General features: G+C 42.4%; 1 protein-coding gene across 12 annotated transcripts in view; it reads right to left on the bottom strand.

Moving 5' to 3' along the window:
* The window catches only part of LOC119162985 (tRNA (34-2'-O)-methyltransferase regulator WDR6), a 996048-nt gene that overhangs the window by 680079 nt on the left and 291845 nt on the right, over window positions 1-24124 (bottom strand). For 11 of the 12 annotated variants that reach the window (XM_075884507.1, XM_075884515.1, XM_075884512.1 and 8 more), the window contains 2 exons: window positions 19589-19636; window positions 5976-6148 (listed from right to left, as the gene is read on the bottom strand). In XM_075884507.1, the coding sequence (XP_075740622.1) occupies window positions 5976-6148; window positions 19589-19636 (221 nt within the window). The remainder of the gene's footprint in view (window positions 1-5975; window positions 6149-19588; window positions 19637-24124) is intronic. The other variant, XM_075884508.1, reaches the window with a different exon arrangement.

The raw sequence follows: 24124 nt of genomic DNA, 5'->3' as shown, positions 1-24124 counted from the left end.
GGGCAAAAAAAGTTTGTGTTTTCACTCGCAACTTTTTTAAAAGCTGTGTTTCATTTACTACGAACTGCAGGATACAGCGAACGGATGCCGCGTCACACTCAGGTTCATTATAAACAGGCTCGACTGTATTAGATGTTTTATCAATATTGCTTAAATAATTCAGAAATGTTTGCACTGTTCCTTGACAATGTTGCGAGAATGCTGCTAAATGCAGACATTATCCACATTCCAGCAACATTAAGAAGCAACAATATGGCAATTTTGCAGCAATGTTTTGTGCTATCAGCGATATAAATAAGTGGTACCTGCTTCTTTCTACCCCCTTTTCTCTTATTAATGGTTTTCAAGAAGGGGGCACAGAAATTACTAAAACAATTTTGTAAATATGTTTACCATCTACTAATGCTTATGGTATGAAGGTCGCACATCTTCGATATTATAATAAAGACAATCTTGGCTGATTTTTGCCATCGACGTTGGCTGCTCTATTTGTCTCCGCCATCATGCCCTGTATATTCTCACGTGGTCATTACGTCAACAAAAGCAACAGTTGGCACATCAAAGAGAAAACTCTTTATTTGGCCGAGCTTGTGGCCCCTAAACGGAAACTCAGATTACGGCAGTACACACTGCCACTGATAGTGGCTATCATAGCGTCGGCCATCAATGAACTCGCGAGCGATGACACGCGTAAGCATTTATACATGTGCCATCGAATATTCCAACGTTACCGCTAGCAGCCATGTAAGTTCCTGAAGAATAATGTACCTGTTGTGCACGTAATTTTGATGAAATGATCTACTACAATAGTGAAGCTTCGAAAACACTGAGTCGCAGATTACGCTGATAGTCGCTGACAGTCTAGGTAGGCAGAAACTGAATATAGCAAGAGCGAAAATAAGAAATGCGCGTGGCACTGCGCCCCTCTGAAGAGAAATGCAAGGGACAATAAATAACAACCATAAAGCAAAAAAGTACAATGAAGAAAGACACAAGAAATAAAATACATTAACAAATAACAAAAAATACAGTCCTTATGTTCACTAATGCGCATGATACGGCTTGAAGCTCACAGCACGGATGCCTTCAGGTCATGCATGACACCGTTGAAAGTTCCTTATGCTATTGGGAACAACCTCATGGTCGAGTGTGCTGAGATGTTCATCTACTCTGTACGGTCTGAACTATCGTCGCAGAAGTTTTTCACTGAGTACACGGCGTATCAGATTCTATACCAAAACATGGTCACCGGGCTGGTACTGCACAAAGCATCGTTGAAGATTATAATAGCGGCTGTCACTTGCCTGTTGCTTCTTGATGTGGAGGTGGACGAGTTTTCTGGCTTCTTTGGCACGCTGAAAGTAGACAGCGACGTGAAGGTTTTATTCGTCAGTGACATTTGACAGCATGGTGTTGAGCATCGCTGCCAGGTTCCTTCTGTAGACAAACTTGATGGCGACATCTGCGTCATTTCCTGCCCCACCGTGTTGTATGCGAAGGCCACGTATGGAAGGATAGCGTCCTATGTCTTGTGTATGACGTGGCTGTACATGGCCGGAATGTCAGCAATGGTTTCAGTGAGGCCTTTGATCAGTGGGTGGCACGCTTTCGTCCGGCAGTGACTTATCTCACTGTATATCATGATCGGCTGAGTTAGGTCAGCAGTAAATTCTGTCCCTCTGTCAGTGATGAAGACCTCTGGGCGCAATGACTTAAGACGATGTTTTCGACAAAGAATTTTGCTACCTCAAATGCTCTGGCTTTCAAAAGGGCTTTTGTCTTGGCGTAGTGGATAAGGTAGTCAGTAGATAGGATGATGACATTTTCCTCTGTTATGATGCGATGTTTCGTGACTGGATTTTGCTGCATTTTTTATGACAAACAGCAATCCTTTGAGGGTCATGAGCTGTTCTTGCTTTTGCTTCGGCAGGCTCGGAATCACGTTAAAAGCTGAGGTTTCCATTTCATTTCATTTCATTTCATTTTATTACCTTAAAGGTCCCCAGGGGGACATTACATAAGGGGTGGGGTTACAAAAAATGTACAAAAAAAGCCATAAATTAGTTTGAAAAATGGCTTGTGACGCTATGCATAAATGTTGATGGACAGGTGATTGCTGCAATATGGTGGTGGAGGTCATTCCAGTCTTTTGCTGCACGAAGAAAAAATGAGGCAGCAAAAGTAACGGTGCGGGAACATTGACGGGCAACTTGAAAGACATGGCCAATGCGATATGACCTGCGAAATGGGGGGGAAATGCAAGGTTCGATTGCAAGTGGACTGTGAAAAAGTTTATGAAACAAGCAAAGGGTAGCAATGCGGCGGCGGGAAGATAGAGGGGACAGGCCAATTTCTTCTTTTAAAGATGACACGCTAATGTGATAGGCATATGAGGAATGAATGAATCTAGTAGCACGGTTTTGAAGTGATTCGAGTGCAGCAATGAGATACGCGTGTTGTGGGCTCCAAATTGACGATGCATATTCAAGCTTGCTTCTTACGAGGGACTGATATGCTAATAATTTTACATGGCGGGGTGTGTTGCGCAGATGACGTTTTAGGAAGCCGAGAGTACGATTAGCAGCTGCGATGATAGTCCGGATGTGCTCAGCCCAAGTTAGGTCACTGCACAAAGTTAGGCCAAGGTATTTGTAGGATTGCACAAGTTGAACAGGAGTGTTAGAGATTACGTAGGAAGTGGTGAGCGGGTTATGGCGACGCTGCAATTACTCGGAGTAAGTTCCGCAAAATTTGTGAGGGCGAAAACACTAGTGGCTTCCACAATTTCCTGGATGTAGGCTACTGTTGTGCCTTTGCTCACGTGCTTGTACTCGTTGCTGAAGTTCGAGAGCATCACTGTTGCTTTCCCTCTGGCAGATCGGCCATTCTTCTGGCGACGCAAATCTCGTGGTTGGTCAACGGGTGCTGGTCCCCCGGAACGATGCCAATGCAGGTATATTGATTGTGGGGTATCGAGATGAGAGCCGTTCTCAGAACACACGAACACAGTAGACACTGCCGAAACGAACCAAACAATATGCATTTATTTAACTGCTTTTAGAATGTCGATATCGCCAGCTGAATTAATATAAATCAATTGCGATCAACATGCTAAAACAACCTTACACAAAATTACACAGCACTCAACAGCATAACAAACACAGGAACACTCACAAGGTGGCGTCGCCAACGCTTGATTCACCAGAGGGCCAGCATCGCAGACCCACCGCAAGCGACAACTGTTTGCGCCAACCGCCACATGCCAAAGAGGGCCGCTCTTCTCTCATGTGCCACCACCTAGGCTTGCAGCCAGACGTCACTGCCGGCGCGGCGCACTCACCATGATGATGATGGTTGTCATAAACACTCGCAAGCACAACGCCCCCTACCGCTCGATAGTTGTGACCCCTAAATACGGCCACGAGGCGCAAACAACAATGCAGGAGGTGTTAGCATCCCCACATGATTTCTGAGAGCCGATGGAAATGCTGACGTTGGAGCGAGGGAGAATGGTGATTTAGTCTTCCAGCACATAGACTTCAGACTTTGCCCAGGCACCTCCACCAGCACCATTCTTGACGCGGTAGCCATATATGAGTAGTGCAAAGAGAGCTGTTCGCAAGTGAACATGTATAGGCCCTTCTCTTTCATTGGTCTTCAGGCGCGGTATCCTGAATATCAAGGACCTGGCAAGTTTCTTAAATTCAACCTCACTTCAGAAAAGCAGGAAGCTCATCAAAACGAACTGCGGGTACAATGCAAAAGATGTTTCAGTTATGTCGGCATACTGCAACTGGTATTTTAGTGCAAGCGAGCATCACATGACATCGAGTGCGAAGCTAGCACTCCGACAAGAGTTTTTGTAATGCCTAAATGTGTTAAACTTGGGCATACACATGATGCTAAAGTGATGAAGTGCATACACGAGCAATCTGTCTTACGATCAGTGGAGCAAAGCTCCCTTTATCCGGCAGGAATGGCTTGGGCGATTTTTGCCTTAGCAGTTGCATTCTCCATCGATCTCTCGCTTCCTGTGCATTGTAGTGATTTATTACGCATGCTAGCATGTTCTCTTGATGATTCGTCTGTTTGTATATACTGCTAATAAGGATACATGCGTGTTCCCTTTTCTCGGTGTACAATGAAAGGCAAAACCAAGGCCTCCGAGATATCTCCGGCAATCCCGGAGACCAACGGCAAGAAAAACATTGTGGTCGCGATCAATTTGCGACTGACTTGTTTGACGTACGTGTTCACATTTTGTAGATAAAAACGGGACTTAGAGCCTTTGAAGCTTTACGTGCGAAATGCTGTGTGATGGGAAACACTTCAAATTATCGGTGGTCATGTCATGTGCGATGTTTATCGCGCGCGTCACCTGTCTATTACTGCAAGGCACGCACCACACTCAAAGGCTCTGTTAAGCTGTTTTATCAAAGTTACCACGGTTCTCCATCAAGGCAACTCAAAACAATACCAAAAGACCTATATTACCACACATTCTCATGCAAACAGCTGGGAGAAACCCACGTAATTTGCTTACCCAACACATTCGCAACGGCTCATATCCAGCGCAATCACTGTTCTGCTTCACGAGAGCTGCGGAAATTAGTAAAACTGTAGTCCTTTACGTCTGTGGCAATGCACAATGCAACAGTAGCGTTAATTGGGGTCCTTTTTTTGAAGAGCGCGGATCTGCTTTTGTTTTCGTCGTCGTTCTGGCGAGTGAACCAGCAAGCACTTCATGGCGGTTCAGTGACATGTTGGACTAGTGGAGAGAAATTAGAAGCTATTTTTATCCTTTCATCCCACAAAATTCTGCTCAGCAGAGTATAAGAGTCTCACAGAAATTGAAGCAGTCATTCATTTGATAAACATTAGGAACGATTGCAAATATTAGCAATGTCTTCCGATGACCTCCTGAGCTAGAAGAAGATCGGCTATTTGGGCTAGTTTCTTCCAGCCCTTTCGTGCTTGTGCTGCAACCCCTATTAACCTCCTGAGCTCTTGCAACAGTAACCCAATAGTTGCGCTTCAGTTAAAGTCAACTCAAGAAAGCAAAAAAACTGGGCAAGTTGGTATGTATTCATCATAACCGGAGAGCAAGCGCTCCCACCGTAGACAAAGAGACAACAAGCACCTCCGCCGCCGGCGTCGGCCTTGTTGGTTGTGAGCGAAAAATCGTCTGTGCGCCTGTGACCGAAAAATTAAGTTACCGGGAGAGCCGTGGGAGGCCGCTACTTGTCCACGCGTGTGCGTGCAATTACACTGGAAAATCCGCGTGCTCAAAGAAAAAAAAGTGCTCAGGGTCACGAGGCGCGGTAGTTTCTTTGCCCTGCCACTCCTACCTGCTTAGCTTACAGCACTTTGGTCGGGACAAGAGAAGGGATAATGCAATTGCAGCATGCGACAAACCTTTGTAACTCCACTCGCAATGGACGGAGTCTTAAAATTTTTGTGGCATTGAATTCGTGAGGCAATAAGCTCTTATAGTGAATTCATTCCATGGTTACTTGAAGAAGCGTTTCAGGGCCCCTTCAACACATTTTGTTCCAACAGGTGTCACGACGAAAACGAGCCCATTTGGCAATAATTGCACGCGCTTGTCCAGTCTACTGTGTGCGTGTTTGTGTGCGTGCGTGTGTATGTAAGAAAACATATTATTAAGTATGCACTTAGCGGTTGAAGGGTGCACTAGAGGCCAGATTTCGCTATCGCATTCAACTCTTAAAAGCGAAGCATAAGGGTCTCCCCTTTTTTTTTTTTTCTCTCTCTTTGTCTCCGTCATCACTGTACCCTCTCCCATAACTATGGAATAAACTGCTTGGGATGAAGCTTACTTGTCTAGGCACTTGAATTCAGCACATAAATTCTGGATTATTTTAGTTGGCACTTGAATTCAAGTAGGTGTGAAAACCTGTATTAACCTTTTTATGTGCACTGCAATCACATTCTTTGTTACCAGTTGCACGTACCCTTCATTGGTAGACACAATGAGGGACAGGGTTCCACAGGTGTTGAGAATGGCAAGATTACGTGGAAAGTCTCCGCCATCCTTGAATGCCTCAATCCAAGTGGTCTTGTTTGACTGAGAAATCCCCTCTGGAACGTGCCACAGGCTCAGCGCCGATCCACTGCTCCCTGTTACCTGAAGAGTGCCACATGTCAGGGTTAGTAAACATTCATTCCTCTCAATTTGGCAGAATTACCATGCCGGACAACTTGAAAGGAAATAAAACACCCGATTGCAATAATTACTACCTCTTCTAGTGCAACACCAGTACCACCGTTGTAGCTGGAGGAGAGACTTGACATCATAAAGTGAGCAAGCGAAAGCGCATGTCACTACGAATTCCTAACATCAGGTTGCGCTTCACGACTGTTTTTTAAAAACTTATTTATTCTTACAAGCTACACCACAAAAAGAAACGAACTACTACATCTACTAAGCCGTTGTGGGCATCAGTTTAATTCGCTACAGTTCAACACTACAGCAACAGTTGTACAATAACAAGGTAAACGATGTGATGTACATTCTCTATCAGGGTGATGATAATATTCAGCAAACATTACTGCTGTGAGCAACATACACAAAGTTGGCTCATTAACTGGGAACCCTTCACATCAAAAGTCTTTTTCTTGTTCATCTCCAAGCTTTATCATCACATTTTCAGGTATTACCATTTAGGTCATTTCTTTTTTTTATAATGACGATCACTGCGGGCAAGAAACTAAAAGACGGTCATAAAAAATATTTTGTAAATAATTTGTACAGCATAGATGTTTATAGTTGGTAATTAAAGCAGGAATGCCTAAAAATGCGTGTATGTGCAATGAGAAATTAAAAAACGAGGTGGGTGGAAGATTCAATGTTTTAACAAGTGGAATTGCCTTTGCCAAGACTGCAATTGGCTTCCTTAGCGCATCTGTGTGTATGCCTCGTACCCTGTCCCCAAATCAAACAGAGGAGGAGGAGAGGGCCACAGCAAAGGAGAGGAGGCACAATGAGAGGCTGCCATGGCTGATTGGGCGAGTCGGAAAGAAGAGAAGCACGGACTGCTGGGTAAGTTGGTAATTCATCTTAACTAAGTGTGCGAAAAAAATTTGATGTACAAAAGAAAGACACCTGAACACAACCTTGTGCACTGTGTCAAGGCGTCTTTCATTTGTACATCAAAAAATTTTTTCGCGCACTCACTTAAGAAGTTCGAAAAAAGGTATGCTGTGAAGAAGAAAAAAGAAGAAAAGAGAGGAAAAAAGTGGGCTTGAAGGGGGAGGAGCGGGCTGTACACATGTCGCTGAGTTATGGTTGTCACAAGGAAGCATCACCTAACGATGGTAAGTTAGCGATTTTGAGAAAGAAGACTTAACATTTATCGGTTTCCGTTGTGTATGTGCCATATCGCATGTACTCAAGAGCCTCTTTTGACACATTTATACCTGCTGGCTAAAGTGTATTACATTTGTGGATTAAGTATCACTCTACATTTTCTGCCTTTTGGGGACTAAGAGTTTGACTGGAGGACGTAAAGTTTGAGGTCATCGAAGTTGTGACCTCCTACATTTAAATGTGGTGCCATGGCTTTCCATAATATCTTCACTATGTTTGTGCCATGCTCATTTAACCCAACAATAACAGGTTGTCCAGTTTCACCAGTGTACCTTTTGTGCGATATGAACATTCGATCAAGAAGCCAACATTTGAACTAATGCAGCTAAAGCTGGATTTTCAATACTGTACATACCTTTTATACCTTTTAACTGTATGTCACCATTGTCTTAAAGGTGTTCTACTCTCTCTAAGAGGTAATGAAAAGGAAAAAGAAGAGAAAAGTGCCACCCGTAACTGCCTATTTTTACTATGACACCTCAACAGCTCGGCACAGGAATGGGGTAGTGGGAATAAAAGGGATAGGTAAGGAAAAGGCAAGAGAAGAAAAAGAAGGCAGGTCACATTCGCTACGCCTCCCTCAGTAAGGAAAAGGCAAGAGAAGAAAAAGAAGGCAGGTCACATTCGCTACGCCTCCCTCAGTGCACGCCCGAACCACCGCGTTAACACGCAACTATCCAGAAAAGCTCGCGAGAACGCCGAGAAAAAACTTTCGCCGAAGAAGCAGCTTGATGAGCCCATGTGGCGCACTATGAAATGGGAGTGTGCCACATGTGCTACTCGCCTGGAATTGTGGCCCAGGCACGAGAAAATGAGAGTTCAAATGAGCTCATGGATGGGAATCCAGATGGCCTCGATGTGGTATTCCAGCCATCTAACTCGCCTGGACGATGGCTTCATGCGCAGCAAAGCGCCGTGGCACACAATCCTCGCACGGGAGGGTCAACCGGCCGAAGCACAATCACTGCACGAATATCGGCCGCAAGTGTGACAATCACTGCGTTCTTTGGGTCGACCTCGGGGGCCGGCATATCCAGAGGAGGGGATGTTGGGGTCATCGTGCTCGACGAGGTAGGAGGTGCACTCGTAGTAGGGTGAGGTGCGGTTGCTGACGCTGATGGATCACCACCGGCAACGTCGTCGTGAAAGGAGCGACCCTTCATGACTGCCGCCCTGTCAATCTTGTCGATGTTGTTGACAATGGTCCTGGCCTCCTCCAATGCTTGGCGAGGTGTCAAGGGGCCTTCCGAAGAAGCGACAATGATGGCAGCTTCGCGCTGGATCTGCCATGAGAAGCAGCGCGGCTCATTGACTGGATGTTTCCCACTGCAGCTGATGCAGCGAGGGTGCTCTGAAGGGCATGGTCCATTCAAGTGGCTGCTGCCGCACTGGAGGGGCTTGCAGTGGTGGCTGTTTCAACAGCAGCGGCTGATTCCACAAGCTTCGAGAGAGCTGCAGTGTGATGTTTCTTACCAATACGTTTTGGTTTCTTCAGCTTGATCAGTGTGGAAGCAGCTGGCATGCCTTCCACTTCTGCTCATGCTGTCTGCACAGATTTCCGAAGCTGCACTCGAGTGCGGAGCAGCGCAGAGGATTTGAGTCTTTGAGAAAATCGTGGGATTTCCAGTGGGTCGCCATGTTTAGCCCTTAAAAGGGCTGCACGCACCGAGGCGCAAAGCGGCAGTGAGAAGAAAAACCAGGCTGGCGGGAGTACACGCAAAAAAACTTGCTCTCGCATTTCAGCGTCAACGTCATCAGGCTGTGTAAAAGAAGCGAGCTCATCAGATACCACCACATTTGTTCAGCGGTGGTGGTGGCGGACGGATGCACCAGAGACTGATTTCTTAAAATTTTGCAGGTTAGTCACTGGGCCTTACTACTCTTTCTCTGTTGTGCTGCCCACCACCACCATTCTAGCTTTCGTTATATTTTTTTTGCTCTTTTTGCTTTTTTGCATTTCGTAGTTTGCTTTGTGAATTTCGCACGACTATAGGTGTAGTAAATTGAAATTGTGCATCAAGAATGGCAGACTCTGACTTGTGTCTAATGTGCAATGAGGTACTTACTAATACCGGCAGTTGACCGATGTGTTCAGAATGTAGCTACAGTTATCATCTTGGGACCTGTTCAGGAGTCACAAAGACAGCGTTTAAGTCAAGCAATGAGGCAGCGAAGAAGACATGAAAATGTCACGCGTACATTATCCTTGCTGCCAGAAGGAACGCTGGTATCGGAAAGTTGCAGCTGCAGCAGGCGCCTGACACTGAAAGAATATTGGCATAAATTATTGGGAAGCTTTCTGAAATAACTGCCACCATATGCAAAATAGATGAACTAATGCAGCTGAAGGACACAGTTCAAAACATAGACCAATGAGTCCAACACTTGTCAGTGCAGTACGATGAAGTACTCACCGAGATGAGAAAGCAATCATCTGAAATAGCTACTCCAAAGAAAAGTGTTGAAAGGGCTGAAGCAATGAATAGCACTCTGTAAATTCAGAAACTGCAATAGCAGCTCAACTACTTAAAGCAGTATAGCCGCCGTCGAAATTTAGAAATTCACGGTCTGCCACATAGCCCAAACGAGCACCTGCTTGATAAGCTGAACAACTTGGCGAAACAGTTGAACTTTGCCGAGCTCACCCAAGCTAATATTGACGGCTTACATAGGCTTTCGCCTATGGCTTTACCTGGCGAAAGCCTATGACATAGGCTTTCGCCAGGTAAAGAACCAGGGGTGCTCATTGGCTTTGTGTCACGCGATACAAGGGACGAATGGATGGCGAAGAAAATCTATTTGAAGTCCACAAAATCAGATGTCCACTTCCTAGATAATCTGACGGCAAAAAACAAGAAGCTTTTATGACTTATGAAGAGCATGGCACAAGAAAAGCATCATCATTTTGTTTGGCACAAAGAAGGAAAGTTGTTTGTGCGTAAGACACATGACGAGTGGGCCATCCGCATTGAACGAGAAGCAGATATAGATAAGATACAGTGAACTCTTGTTTGGGTTATAAATCAGTTTTTTTTTATAATGACAGAATCACAGAGCATGACTTAATGTAACAGCCGTATCTTCAATTCTGCTTTGCGGTGTTGTTTTGTAAAATCTAATGATTATTTGTCTATTTTTCATGTTAGTAGCAGGAGCTTAATTCCTAAGGGCATAGAATTAGAAACTGTTTTGAATGCCTTAGATCATAAATTTGTTATACTCGCATTTACAGAGATGTGGTTTTCTTCGGTTTTTGATGTCAATTTCTTCAACGGTTACATTTGTGAAAGTGTTTTCAGAAAAAATCGTCGAGGTGGTGGTTGTTCACATTATATTAAAAATATTCTGAACTACTCATTTCTAGCTGAATTTTCAGCTGTTAATGACGATTATGAATTTATTGCTTTGAAGTGTTGCAATACCGTGATTGTAGCTATTTATCACCCCATTCTTATGCTTTTTATATATTTAGTTTGTTTGTGAGCAAGGTTCTCCAATATGTTACCATGACAGGTTTCTCCGTTGTTCTGATTGGTGATTAAAATATAAAGTTATTAGTCAATTCTCAAATGGAATGTTTCATTGATCTCATAGAGTCATTTCATTGTCCTAACACTATTGATTCACCCACCAGAATTACGGCAGACACAGAAAACTTAATTGATCTGTGTATAACAAATTATGATATCGCAGATCTGTTTTCAGGATTTCTTACGTTACACATGAGTGATCATCTGCCAATCTTTGTTTTCATACCACGCCCACAAAGAAACAATTGTGCACATTATGTTCCTATTTTTAGAAGAAATTTTAACTGTGAGGCGCTGGATGCTTTTCGGTTCATGATCGAGAATATAGATTTAACAGATATATATAATGAGACAGATCCAAATTTATCTTCCAATTTTTGCAGGACGTCAAACATTCATATGACACTGCATTTCCACTACATTCAGTTAAGCGTCACTGCAAATCTAGAAAACCATTAATTACCCGTGAGTTATACCACAGGATTCAAATGAAGGATAAATTATTCCATACTTTTATTGGGGTAAAAGATGAAATGATACTCCAAGAATATAAAAGTATGAGGAACAAGCTTACCTCGAATCTTTGTAAAGCTCGCACTGAGCACTACAAAAATGTGTTTAATGTGTTTGCTTCGATAGCAGGTGACCCCCAAAAAATATAGGCTGCAATCCCTAGGCGCAAAGGTAACTCAGGCAGTGTGATCCCTAGCACACTTACACACTTACTTTTGATAATGTTGAATATACCGATATATCACTAATAAAAAAATTCAACAATCACTTTTTGCAGGCGGGTATTGCAGATGACACTTACACAAGTAAATCTACAAAGGATCTGTGTGAATACATATCAGCTGACAGTACCAACTCTATGTTTCTTTTCCCATGTACTGATCACAAAATCTTTAACTTGATCAAATTTCTGAAGCCAGATAGCGCAGCCGGTTTTGATGAGATCAAAGCAAGACTGATCATCCATGTTGCTGATTTATTATTTGCCCCTCTTTGCCATATATACAATAAATAGCACACTGGTTACCAGGATTTTTCCTGGTAATATGAAAATAGCCCAAGTAGTGATTTTGCACAAAGGTGGATCCTTCAATGACCTAAATAATTACAGGCCAATATCTGTGCTACCCGTTTTTTTTTTTTTTTTCAAAAGTATTAGAACTAATTTTAAAGATCAGGTTGACCCAATTTCTGGGTGAAAAGCAGACCCTTGTCGACTATCAGTATAGTTTTTGAAAGAATAAGTCGACCGAAGAGGCACTGCTGACAGTTAAAAAAGGATTATTGGATAATTTTGAAAATAAATTAAACACTGTTGGAGTGTTCCTTGGTTCCAAAACAGCTTTTGATTCAATACTTTTTTGCAGACTAGTTGGTTCATACTTGAAAAATTGAATTGCTGCACAAACTTGAAGAAAAAAACAAGAGAGACAGGAAAGAGTGCAGTACTCTTTCCTGTCTCTCTTGTTTTTTTCTTCAAGTTTGTGCAGCAATTCAATTTTTCAAGCTTTTGATTCAATAAAGCATCACATTTTATTTCAAAAACTACCTTGATATGGAATCAGAGGGGTTGCCTTAAATGATTATTTTTCAGACAGATTTCAATTTGTAAACCATCACACTGTACTCTCAGAGTTGAAGATAATAAAGTGTGGCGTACCCCAGGGGTCCATTTTGAGTCTCCTATTTTTTATCATTTATATTAACGATACCGTGAACACGCCGCATACACCTAAAAGGGTCCTCTACACTGACGATACTACTTTGTTTTTCTCTGGTAATCATTTAGCTCCCTTGGAAACAGCGGCGAACCATTTGTTGTGTGAACTACTGATTTGGTTATCTCTCAACCAACTTTAGCTAAATGTGTCTAAATCTAAATACACTATTTTCAAACCTAGGAACAAACCTGATGATGCAGACATTTCTCTTTTTTTGATGCTTGTGTTATTGATCGAGTAACGGTATTTAAATTTCTGAGAGTATTATTCGAACAACATTTAAACTGCACTCATCATGTAAACAAATTACATACTAGCATTTCTAGATCTAATGGAATGTTTTCTAAAATCCGGCACTGGTTCCGACTTGGCTAAAACGTCAGCTGTATTATTCGATAATACATTCTCAGCTATACTGCTGCTTACTAATCTGGGTCACCACAAGCAAAACCAACTAAGGTAGGCTGACAGTCCTTGAAAAGCAAGCTGTCCGACACATAGGGCCGTATTCTGAAACGCTCCTTGCCTCAGTGAGGGAATCTCAACTGCTTAAGGGGGCCTTATTGCGTATTCTGGAACGCTCCTTACTAAGTTTCCCTTCCTGAGGCATTTCTTGGTGCTCCCTGAGGTTAAGGTAGTGGTGGGGCAACCTTCATGCCTCCTTACCTTGCTCCTTGCCCCGAAAGGGCGCTTCTCTGCTGTACTCACGGGTCTTCCGACAGGGGAAAAGGAGGCACCGCAGCGCTCCATCGCCGCTGTCAGTCGAAAAAAACAGAATGACGCACTGCACATCGTTGGCAACACCATCAGTCAGAAACCTGAGGGATCGGTTTAATCCTCTAGAACAATACAACGAGGAAGAATTCCGGATGAGGTATCACTTCATGAAGCAGTCTATGGTGCACATACTGGAAGAGCTGCACCTCAACCGGAGTAATGATAACAGAGGAGAGCCCCTCCCACCTTTGCTAAAGTTGCTAGTCACTCTGCGGTTTCACGCAACCGGTGCGATGCAGTGTTTTGTTGGGGACCTCATCAACGTGTCACAGCTGTCCGTGAGCAGAAACATCTGGGAAGTAACGCAAGAAATTTGCGTGCGACTCTTCCCGAAATACATGCGCCTACCTAGCACTGCTGAAGTGAAATCCGTGAAGAGAAGGTTTTACAACACTGGTGGCTTTCTAGGCGTGACTGGTTGCATAGACTGCACGCACGTGCAAATCATCAGTCATAGTCGTTCATCATAGTGTCTTGCTGGAATGACTGCTTTCGTTGGCGTAAAGCTAATGATGACTTTTTATGTATGGGGATTCTTTACATGCTATTCGAGCTTTTCCTACAATGATGCAGGTGCAGCTGAGTAGGAGAAGGTCACCGAAACCTTTCTTTTCTTCTTTAACATAGCTGGCATATTCTCAAGTGTGACAAGCCATGGTGGGTCTGAAAGTGCGCGCGCACTCTTTCCTAGCGTGCGCCTCTAGATCGGCCGTGGACAAGCAAAACAGCTTGTACATGACGCCCATCGTACATACCACAACCATCATGCCATCCGTTCTCAGCTTTCTGCGGATTTTCATGATGAGGCGAGTGACCTTTGCTTGAAAGCTGGTGGCTACTCTGTCGCATCGGAACTTGTTTGATGCGTTCACAAAGCAAGTCCTAATAATATCCCTTTCGAGAAGTTTGTGTGCGCAGAAAAAAGTGGTTTATTCGCACGTGATTCACAAGTTCATCAAACAAACTGGCCGGCTAAAGCGAGCTTCCATGTGTCATTGCAAGGTAGATAGACAACCTTCAAATATTCCGACTGTTTACGACAACTCAGAATGCAAGCCCGAGACAAAAAGTGTGAAAAAACTAAAACATAGGCACACACTTCGTCCTGTCTTCTTCGTGTGTGTGTGTGTGTGTTGTGGTTTTTTCTGCGCTTTTTTTCAAACATGAATAGGTATTTGTAGTATACTGCAAAAAAAAAGCAGTCTATCCAATATTTTAACAGAATGTGTAGATAACATTCCTAAATATGGATGTTTTGTCCGTATTTCACAGATACTCTCGAACCCAGACGTGTGGAAGACTCGCATTACCTTACTGAGGGGGCCCTCTGTAAAGGAAAGTTGAAGGAAGGTTTGAGAATACGCTGGCTCCCTCAAGGAGCTTTTTAAAATAGAGGCATGAAGGGCTCCTCACCTAAGGTAAGGAAACGGTCCAAAGTAAGGAGCACTTCAGAATACGGGCCATAGAAAACCTTAGATGGCTTGATTACACAGCACTATTCTTTTTAAAAAATGAGACCTTAAAGATTGATCAGCTATATAACCTAAAACTTGCTACATACATACACAAATAAATGCGAAAAGATCAATCAACATTTTCATACATGTATTTGACCACACATGAATAATATAGTTTAAGATACAGCCACTTCGAACTTCCGCTTTGTAGAACTAAATAAGGAACTAATCAACTTAAATATCTGATATCTTTTTTTCTAAATCAACATTCCTAAATTTTAAATTATGTAAATGAAGCGATGTCAAAATCTGCATTCAAGCATGTCTATAAATTTTATTTCTTTTTTATGTGCCCTCATGAGCAGGGCCTCAAACGTTATGTAGAGCACGACACCTGTATAAAAAATAGTGCATTTGTTTAAATTATTTTATGTGTGTCACAAACTGTTCCTCATACCATTGTGTCTTGTTTTTCTTTTCTCTTAGTGCTTCCACTTTCTTAAATTGTATAATTTATCTATGTTCAAAACTCTATTGAACAGTGCTTGGGTGGTAGGGCCATTGTCAGGCAGTTATTCTGCCTTTAGCCGTATCATTCTTTGACATGTAACATTGTGATGTAACATGCTGAAAATAAACATTATTATTATTATTATTATTATTATTATTATTATTATTATTATTATTATTATTATTATTATTACTATTATTATTAATATTATTATTATTATTATTATTATTATTATTATTATTATTGCACAGACTGTTCTTTGAAAGGGAGAACAGTTCGAGCTTTCAAAGCGAGAGCACTTTTTTTTCTTTTTGCCTGTATTTGAAAGTCTTACGCCTTAGACGAGAACAAGGTGTTATGTGGGTACTGGAATGAGGGTTTATATTAGCATGCACTGACATCTCCTTAAAATACCTATTGCAATGATACATGACCTTTGGCCCCTTGGGGAATGCCTTTATAAGGCACTCGTTGCTAGTTAATATTGGATAATACTGGCAGAAGATATTATCCATGTTTGAAAGTGCATTTGAATATCTGGTTATCAATGCTAGTGGCTGGTTTTGTTGTTATACTGGGGCTCTTTTAGCTAGCGTTGATTTTTTGTTTAAGTTACGTGCTTGATTATAGACCTTGTTTAGGACAGTGTATGGGTAATTTCTTTCAATTAATGTTTCCAATAAGTTGTCTATCTCCCTACGCCTAGCCTCGAAAACTCTTCCAGGAAATGTTTGATGAAATTATGTCATGTGAATTATCGCTTTTAATAAGACAGAAACAGAGACAGAGAGCAGAGACATGAAGTGGTGAACGTAGTCACCGAAGTCACTACAAATCTTTTTTATAGGCCTCGTTTGTCTAACAAATAAACCTTGTTCACAGTGTCGTGAGTAGTGTCTAGTGTAATCTAAGTGTTGTTGGCTGTCTTGTCAGTTTTCTGTACAGTGTCGCCTTTATTTTCTTCTTTCAATAAATACCGTCATGTTCAGGAATTCCCAGTCAGAAAAAGGTGAATAGGTCCCATTGGTCGTAGCAGTTCCTAACAAATGGTCCTCAAAGGCATGAATTAGAAACCAAATGGGATGTGGTGCTTCAATGCGATATTGGACCGCACAGTTCCAATTGGTCATACCAATTAGTTTGGTGGTTTCCATTTGGTCTCCCAGTTGTAATGCTTGTCGGTCCAACTGGTTGCAGACATTCCAATAGGAAAACCACTTGAACAGTGCATTCCAATTGGCCTACCAATTGGAACTCTTGTTGGTCTATTTGGATGTGCACATTTGAATTGCAAAACATTTTTTAATTGGAGTAGACCCTTTATTTGAAACATTCTAGTTGAAAGTAGCCGATGAAAAAATGAGGTCTTCTGGAAGTTAAACCCTTCTATAAAAGGCATGCTCAGGGCAGCAATTCTTGTCTCTTATACGAGATGTCTCTTATAGAGAAGGGTACCTCGTATGCATTTTCTTATCAAGCCCTATTTTGCTGTAGGCACACTGGTATCTCTTATACATATTTGTCTCTTGATATCAGTGTCTCTTATAAAGGGGTTCAGCTATACAAATATGTAACTTAAGAAGTTATGCAATGATGGCTGGTAGAAGTCGAGAAGGAATCATTGCAATAAAACAAGTATGGCGAATGTGCCGCACTACGTCTCCCAGTCATTAAGCATCACACAAGTCGACCGGATTAAGACCTGGCAGCCATCAATCGACCATCATTATCGAAGACTTCAGCAAGAATGTGGACCACAGAAGCACATCCCCACTCTACAACGGGACCAGCATCATTACAGCACCATCAGCAGACCTTGACATCCCCAAGTACACCAAATCAGCAGACGATGGACCCGTGTAGGACTGGTTCGACCTTTATGCTACCGCTCTATCCTGGTCGAAATGGGAGAAGGTCATTAACTTCAGCTACTATGTCTCTGACGAGGCATTTAAATTTCACTTCACTGACATCTTCCAGAACAATGAATCATGGAAAAAGATCAGAGAAGACGTGATTGCCCATTTTAGCGACTACGATAAAGACTTGCTTATTGTCTGCCCAACATTCATCCCTAGCATATGCTGTCATAAACGGCGAGGAATGGCACGCCACAGTAGTGAATTTCAGCCCCACAAAAGCTTTTGTGAGAGATCGAAATTTATTTATTTGCTTGAGAGTAGATCGTTAACATGGCTACTATAGGTATAAAAACTGAGAAGTATGTGTCCATGTGCTCCGAGTTGTTAATGAATTCTTCCTCACACTGTCAATTGCTAGCTTCCTAGATAGCTCAATCGGCAGAGCGACCGCCCCGGAAAGGTGTTGGTCCCGGGTTCGATCCTGAGAAATCCGTATAGATTTCCTACTGGCTTCGTGCTACAAACGGGTGGTTGTCTGCTTCCGCTTTCTTAGCCTTTCTGCCACCTTTCGGGTTTCTGCAGAACTCATTTGAAATACTTGTGTTTATGTGATTCGAGTTGTCAATGAATTTGCCCTCGCACTGTCAATTGCTACCTTCCTGGTTAGCTCAATTGCCAGAGCGACCGCCCTGGAAAGGCAATGACAGCCCCAGCTTAATCAACAGTTGAAATGACTGCTAAGGCAGCATGCTAGTACATAGCATACATTCCTTCCAAGAAAAGACAAGTCGCAGGAGCACACAGTTTTTTAAATTACAGCTAAACCGGCTAACAACAATCCCAGATATAACGATCTATCCCTTATAATGACCATATTTTAGTGCACTCGCAATTTCCGTATCCTAATTGTCAAAACTGCATCTACATATAGTGAAAATTTTTTCAACGTCTCCTTTTTTTACAACGAACACTTCGAACAGGGTTGCGTTAAACATATGGCACATATGAAGGGGAAAAAAAAGTTAACGCAAGCATTCTAATGCATGTGAGAGGCACGCAGTCATTCGTGCCCCATTGCAGTTTACTTACGATTAAGATATCATAGACTACAGCGAGACTGCATGCAAATTTCAGATGCTGCGAGCGAGGTGGATATTTTCCCAGGGATTTCTTCACTGGCTGAACGACAGTGAGGAAAAAAAAAAAAAACAGGAGACAGCAGAAAGACTGATGATCAGCTTTCACACAGCGAACTTTTCTCACATTCTTCTCTGCATCTATTATGGCCATAGCCGTGTGCAGGCATTCCCGTCATAGTAGGGTGAGGAGCGAAGGTTTACATGTGGGATAAATTTTGCACCCTCTGCCTCCTCGTGTGCACCCCTATGATGACCACCAATGATTAACCAAAGAATTCCTTCAAATGCAAAAAGCGATAAGTTTTTGTCGTATAAAAGTACACTGTGAGGCTCAACTCCCTGCAAAATGTCTTCTGACCGAGACTGGTCTATCAACGACTTCCACTCGGTTGCCACGGTGCTATAACGATAAGCATCAGAAAACAGTGAAGCGAGGTGGCCGGTTGGTGGTGATATATGTGCTATTTTGACTCATGGCAGACAACCTTAACACAGTCATCAGCAGATATCTGCTCGACTGCACTTCTTTAAACTGCGCAAAGTGACAGCGGCACAAACACTTCTTGTTGCTAGTTGCAATTTCACCGCCACCCCGCTGTGCAAGGCCACTTGCATGTTGCTTGCAAGAGGCATGACTTCGTCCTGTTGAACAAACAGGCTACTCGCCACACCCGAGTGAAGCATGCGTGAAGGATGCATGCTAATAAGGCAACAATAGGGGCTAGTTGGTATGTCTTCATGCTTGTGGTGCGCTGCAGGGTAAGGGAAAAAACAAGCAGAAAATCTTACGCTTCGGCACATCACAAACATGAAGAATGCATAAACGCATGCACACAAACACGCACAAATGCACGCATACTTGTCAGACTGTTTGCAGTCTGACAAGCGACGGCCTACGCTGAAAAAAAAATGTGCCGCACGCAACGTAGCGGCAACACGCTTCTGCGGAACAGCACAAGTTCGTTGCATACGTGGTATAATTCGCTAGTGAGCATATAGCAGGCGTCACTTAACATGCAAGAAGGCCTCATTTTTCACTGGAGGGCTTCTTAGCATTGTTTAATGAAAAAAATTATTTGATTTTCAAGTGCATTATTTTAGGGATGAGTCCATATCCAACGAACTTCTGGTCTGCTGATGCACACATAGTTATGCTTTACAAAGGAAGCATCATGGGATGACAACTCACCGCCAGTGTCTCCTCTTCATTGACAGCGAGGCACCAAATGCTGCCACCCTTGATTAGGCGAGAAAAAGAGCATCACCTATTATTATTCTGCTCTTCTTTGCCACAAAAATGCACTAGGATAAAAAAAAATGCAGTTTCCGAATTCACCATGAATAATTCCACAAGTGCAAACAAAAACTTGGTGCTTTTTTATAGCACAAAATGACACCACAAGAAAGAAGACAGAACGCAGCGCTGCTCTCAACTGATAAGATTTTTAGCATCACTCCCCTCTTTATACCAACTAGATACCTGTAGGACATGCGTCATGAACACCCTGTGCACAACCACCACAACATGGTCACCTAAGTGCACAAATGATAGCACATCCAAAAAAACAAAAATTCAATCGTTAACAAGGTTATGGAAGCCACACTAGTGCACTGCGAATCCTATGATTGAGTGAGCTTTATTCATTTACACGTCCCGGACAGCTCCGGACGGTCCCGGATGCGGTGCCGCATTCGTTTTTCTCGGGGACATATTGGAAGCACTGCCCACTGGTCTGGGATCACTCAGACACATGTTCGTTTTTCGCGTGCCTGGCAGCTTCTGAAGTGAAACTTCAAAGACTGACGTCACTACTATTTTTAGCATTTTCCACTAAAAAGCCCTATGGATTCATACCGAATAGCCTGCAACGCATTCTGTTGCAAAGAAAAAACACGACAAAAATTTCACTTCTAACGGGTAAATGTAGAGGTCATCAAAAGACAACATTACTTGCAGACATGACAAAAGCACCAACATTCCAATGAACCCACATATATCGAAGTTGCAAAAAAAGAATTTGCTTGATATATTAGATATTTCCATACAAACCTCTTAATGAAATTAATGGATTTTTACTAGGGTATGCATTTGGGCTGATTGATTCATAATTTCCAGTAGAAAACAGTGCTAAAAGACGGGGCAAAAAAAAAATGACACAAAACACGGCGCTGACTTACAACCCAATGTGTCTTATTGAAATGTGTCTTATTTTTTCAGCTTACATATGTATACTCCACCACAAAAAAAAGCAAAAAATAATAATACCGAAAAGGAGTTTACAGTGATGTAAGCGACTTGTAACTTTTTGGAGCATACTTTGGAGCAGGAAATGTACTGCTTTGTAGCAGCCATAAATCTTCTCAGAGCAAAAAAAAAATGCTGGTTTAGAGCAGCTATTGGTGTTTTAGAAGCCGACATTAAATTTGCTATATATTATTGTAGTTCGAAGTACTGTAGAAGGATCTTGTAAATAAAATATTTATGAAGTACATGCAACAGGCGACAATGTAAATTCCATGAAGCAAACAATGGCAGGTTACCAAAAAATGTGTTGCCAAATGACCTAAAATTTAAAATACTAGTATTTGTGACAGAAATCAAATCAAACCAGAAAAGCTGAGTGCTACATTTTAGAAGTAACCACAGTCTCATATAACTATTGTTAAATAAGCAGTAGATAATCGATAAAAAGCAATCCTGCTCATTTTCCCATTTCACCACACTGGCCTGCATGTCTAGCTGAAAGGAGGAAAAAACAACAAAATAAAAACAGCCAAATCAGCTGTTCGCGGCGAGATCGGGCTATAGGTGGCAGCACCGTCCTCGCACAAGTTCGGATAGGCGATCCGCGACGCGTATACAAATACACGCAGCAGCGCTTCGTTGCATGCGGTCTGAGTCAATCGTCGGCAGATAAAATGCATTGACTACAGTCTCCTTTTAATATCTACGCTCTTCTCTACTGAATCAGAGCACGGTGCCTATGCAACGTTAACACAAACCGCGAGTAAAGTGAATTCTGCCTTTTATATGGATGCTCGTTCTGGGTGACTCTCTTCACTTTCGCGCTAAATGACGCCTTTGCTGTGTTGTTTGTATGTGGTTAGCTTGTGTTCCGTACTGCTGTAGTGTGACTGAACTAGTTGTTTACATCTTTGTCATCTGCATAAGAAAGACCATAGAAAGTTCGCATATATGTGCGAGTAAGTTCAGTACCATCTTTTGCCCCTTATACGCATATGATTTTTTTCCCCTCTCATTCTGTTCACGAAATGTGGGACAGTCGATAAGTCTAGTCAAGAAAGCTTAGTGGCTGACGGCGCTTTGCGCTACACTGTGTTTACCACGTGTACGCACATGTTCTTGCACCAGTAAAATATAAAAATCTTATATGAGAGTTTAGCAGAAAGCTTTCATCGACGGATTACGTGCATGAGATTGCTACAACAGAGGCCTGGTTAATAAGCCAAGCATTTTTTTTTTTTTTTCAGACAAAAAATTACCACTGCCTTCAGTCCATCACTAACAATGCCACACAAACACTGAAGACAAGGTAAAAAAAGATGACATTCTCAGTGAAATTATACAACGTTAAGCACAAGGCATGTCGTCTGAATAAATTGTCAGCGTCTGGGCTCTTCGAAGTGTTCTTAAATCTAAGCAAACGGTTGCACACGGTAACTCTATATTTAAGTATAAGGCATGTCATCTTAAAAAATTGTCAGCATCTGGGCTTTTGATAGTGTTCTTAAATCTAAGCACACGATTGCACACGGTAAATCTATTTTAAGTACAGTTTAAGTACTGATGTGTCACAGATCGTATAATAGTGATGTGTCACAGATCGTGTAATAGTAATATTTCAATGTAGTGGTACCACGGTCAGATAAACACAACTAAGGCCCTCACATAATTGATAAATTAGTGACGTAGTTGTGCACCTAACAACAACCGTTTTTTTTTTTTTTTTTTTTTTTTTTTTTTTTACAACTGAGTCGCTATGACACGCTGCATTAACACACCATTTAATAGCCCTCATGTTTGGGAAGATACCAAAAGCATTTTTGCGATATGCTAGAAAAAAAAGCAGCACTCATTCTGAAACTATTCTGGTGAATAGAGCGTACGACAACAATAAAAAGAACTCTGGAAAGTTGTACTTGCCGATCTTATTATGGCACATTAGCAGGCAAACAAGACCAAATGTTTTCGTACGCCGTTTTAATGCGTAGAAACAGTTACACTCGCACTCACATGACCAGACAAACCACACTTTGAGAATGTGCATGACGTACACACACATAGAAACACGACGCGGTTAGCAGACGACGCACTGGCCACAGCAGAGCCGCTGTGGCCAATTGTCGCCAGGCGGTGACTCTGCTCGATATCGCCGCCGATATACTTTATATGACTTGTCGCACAAATGACATCAGAGCCAATAATGCCGTACAATAGGTACACACTTGGATAATAGTGCACAAATTCTTTGCAGTTTTTCTAGGATTTATGAGTTGGTCTAACAGTAAAAGTTAGTCATTCCTACTATCGTAGTGTCATTTCGGAGCAGGTTTGAAGCAATTACTAAGAAAAATTACTGTTTGGAGCAGCATGAAGCATCATTTCTCTTTTGGAGAAGTTTGGAGCAATCGGAGCAGCACTTCCATCACTGGGTTTATTGGTACCAGAACAGCACTTGAGCAGGAGGCTTACAAACGCTGAGAGCGGGCGGCGACAACCGGCATACGATGATGATGATGATGATGATGGTAGATTTTAGTGGCGCAAGGGCAACTCAGGCCGAAGAGCGCCAAACACACGGTTTTTGGTCGATTTTAATATAAAAAGTCTACTCAGGGTGGCAAGAATGAAAGAGTAATGTATAGGACTTAAACTTAGGTGTAGTGACTATGTGTGATGCGTTTAAAACGGGCTATGCTCATGAGTTTTACAAAGTCATGCCGTGTCGTCAACAGCCCTTGTCAAGACAAGGAGTGCGTGCTGCATGACATATGATAAAAAAAATCTCAGCGATTCCCTCAGGATTGAGAGGAGGCTGAGATTAGTGAGAATATGTTATGGAATGTAGGAAGCCTACACTAGCTAAAAACTTTAACACTACTTTTGGGGGAAACAAGGGATCGTCTCCAAGAAAAAATTGTGGATGAGGCGGAATGTGACATTTGTACAGCTTTGGAAAGTGACACAGTCTTTCTGGCTCGAGGTACGGACAGGTAATTAGAACGTGAACGACAGACAGCTCATCACCACATTTTGCACAATGTGGTGCTGGAGAGTTGTTTAAAAGGTGCGAGTGTGTTGCATGAGTATGACCGATCCTGAGTCTGCACAGTGCAACCTCTTGGTGCCTGTTACGTTTTTCAGTCACATATCTTCCTATTCTTGGCTTTACTAAGTGCAGTTTGTTTGCATTTGCTGCATTCCATTCTTCTTGCCACTGTCTACGCATTCGGGGTGCGATGACTGGCCTTAGGTCCTCATACGGGATGGTGTCTACGTCAACTGATGGGCGGAGTGCTGCTGACTTCGCAAGTTTGTCCGCTATCTCAATGCCAGCAATGTTGCAGTGTCCCGGAATCCAGCATAGTGTGATTTTGAGCTTAGATTTGCGGGCTGACATGATGCATTTTCGAAGTGTATTAGTAACTGGGTTTTTGAGTATCTTAGTGGAGGACAGCGCAGTCACAGCACTGAGAGAATCTG

The sequence above is a fragment of the Rhipicephalus microplus genome, unplaced genomic scaffold (assembly GCF_043290135.1).
Source record: "Rhipicephalus microplus isolate Deutch F79 unplaced genomic scaffold, USDA_Rmic scaffold_34, whole genome shotgun sequence".
Lineage (NCBI taxonomy): Eukaryota > Metazoa > Arthropoda > Arachnida > Ixodida > Ixodidae > Rhipicephalus > Rhipicephalus microplus.
The sequence above is the reverse complement of the archived record's forward strand: the minus strand, read 5'-3'. Positions and strand labels throughout refer to the sequence as shown.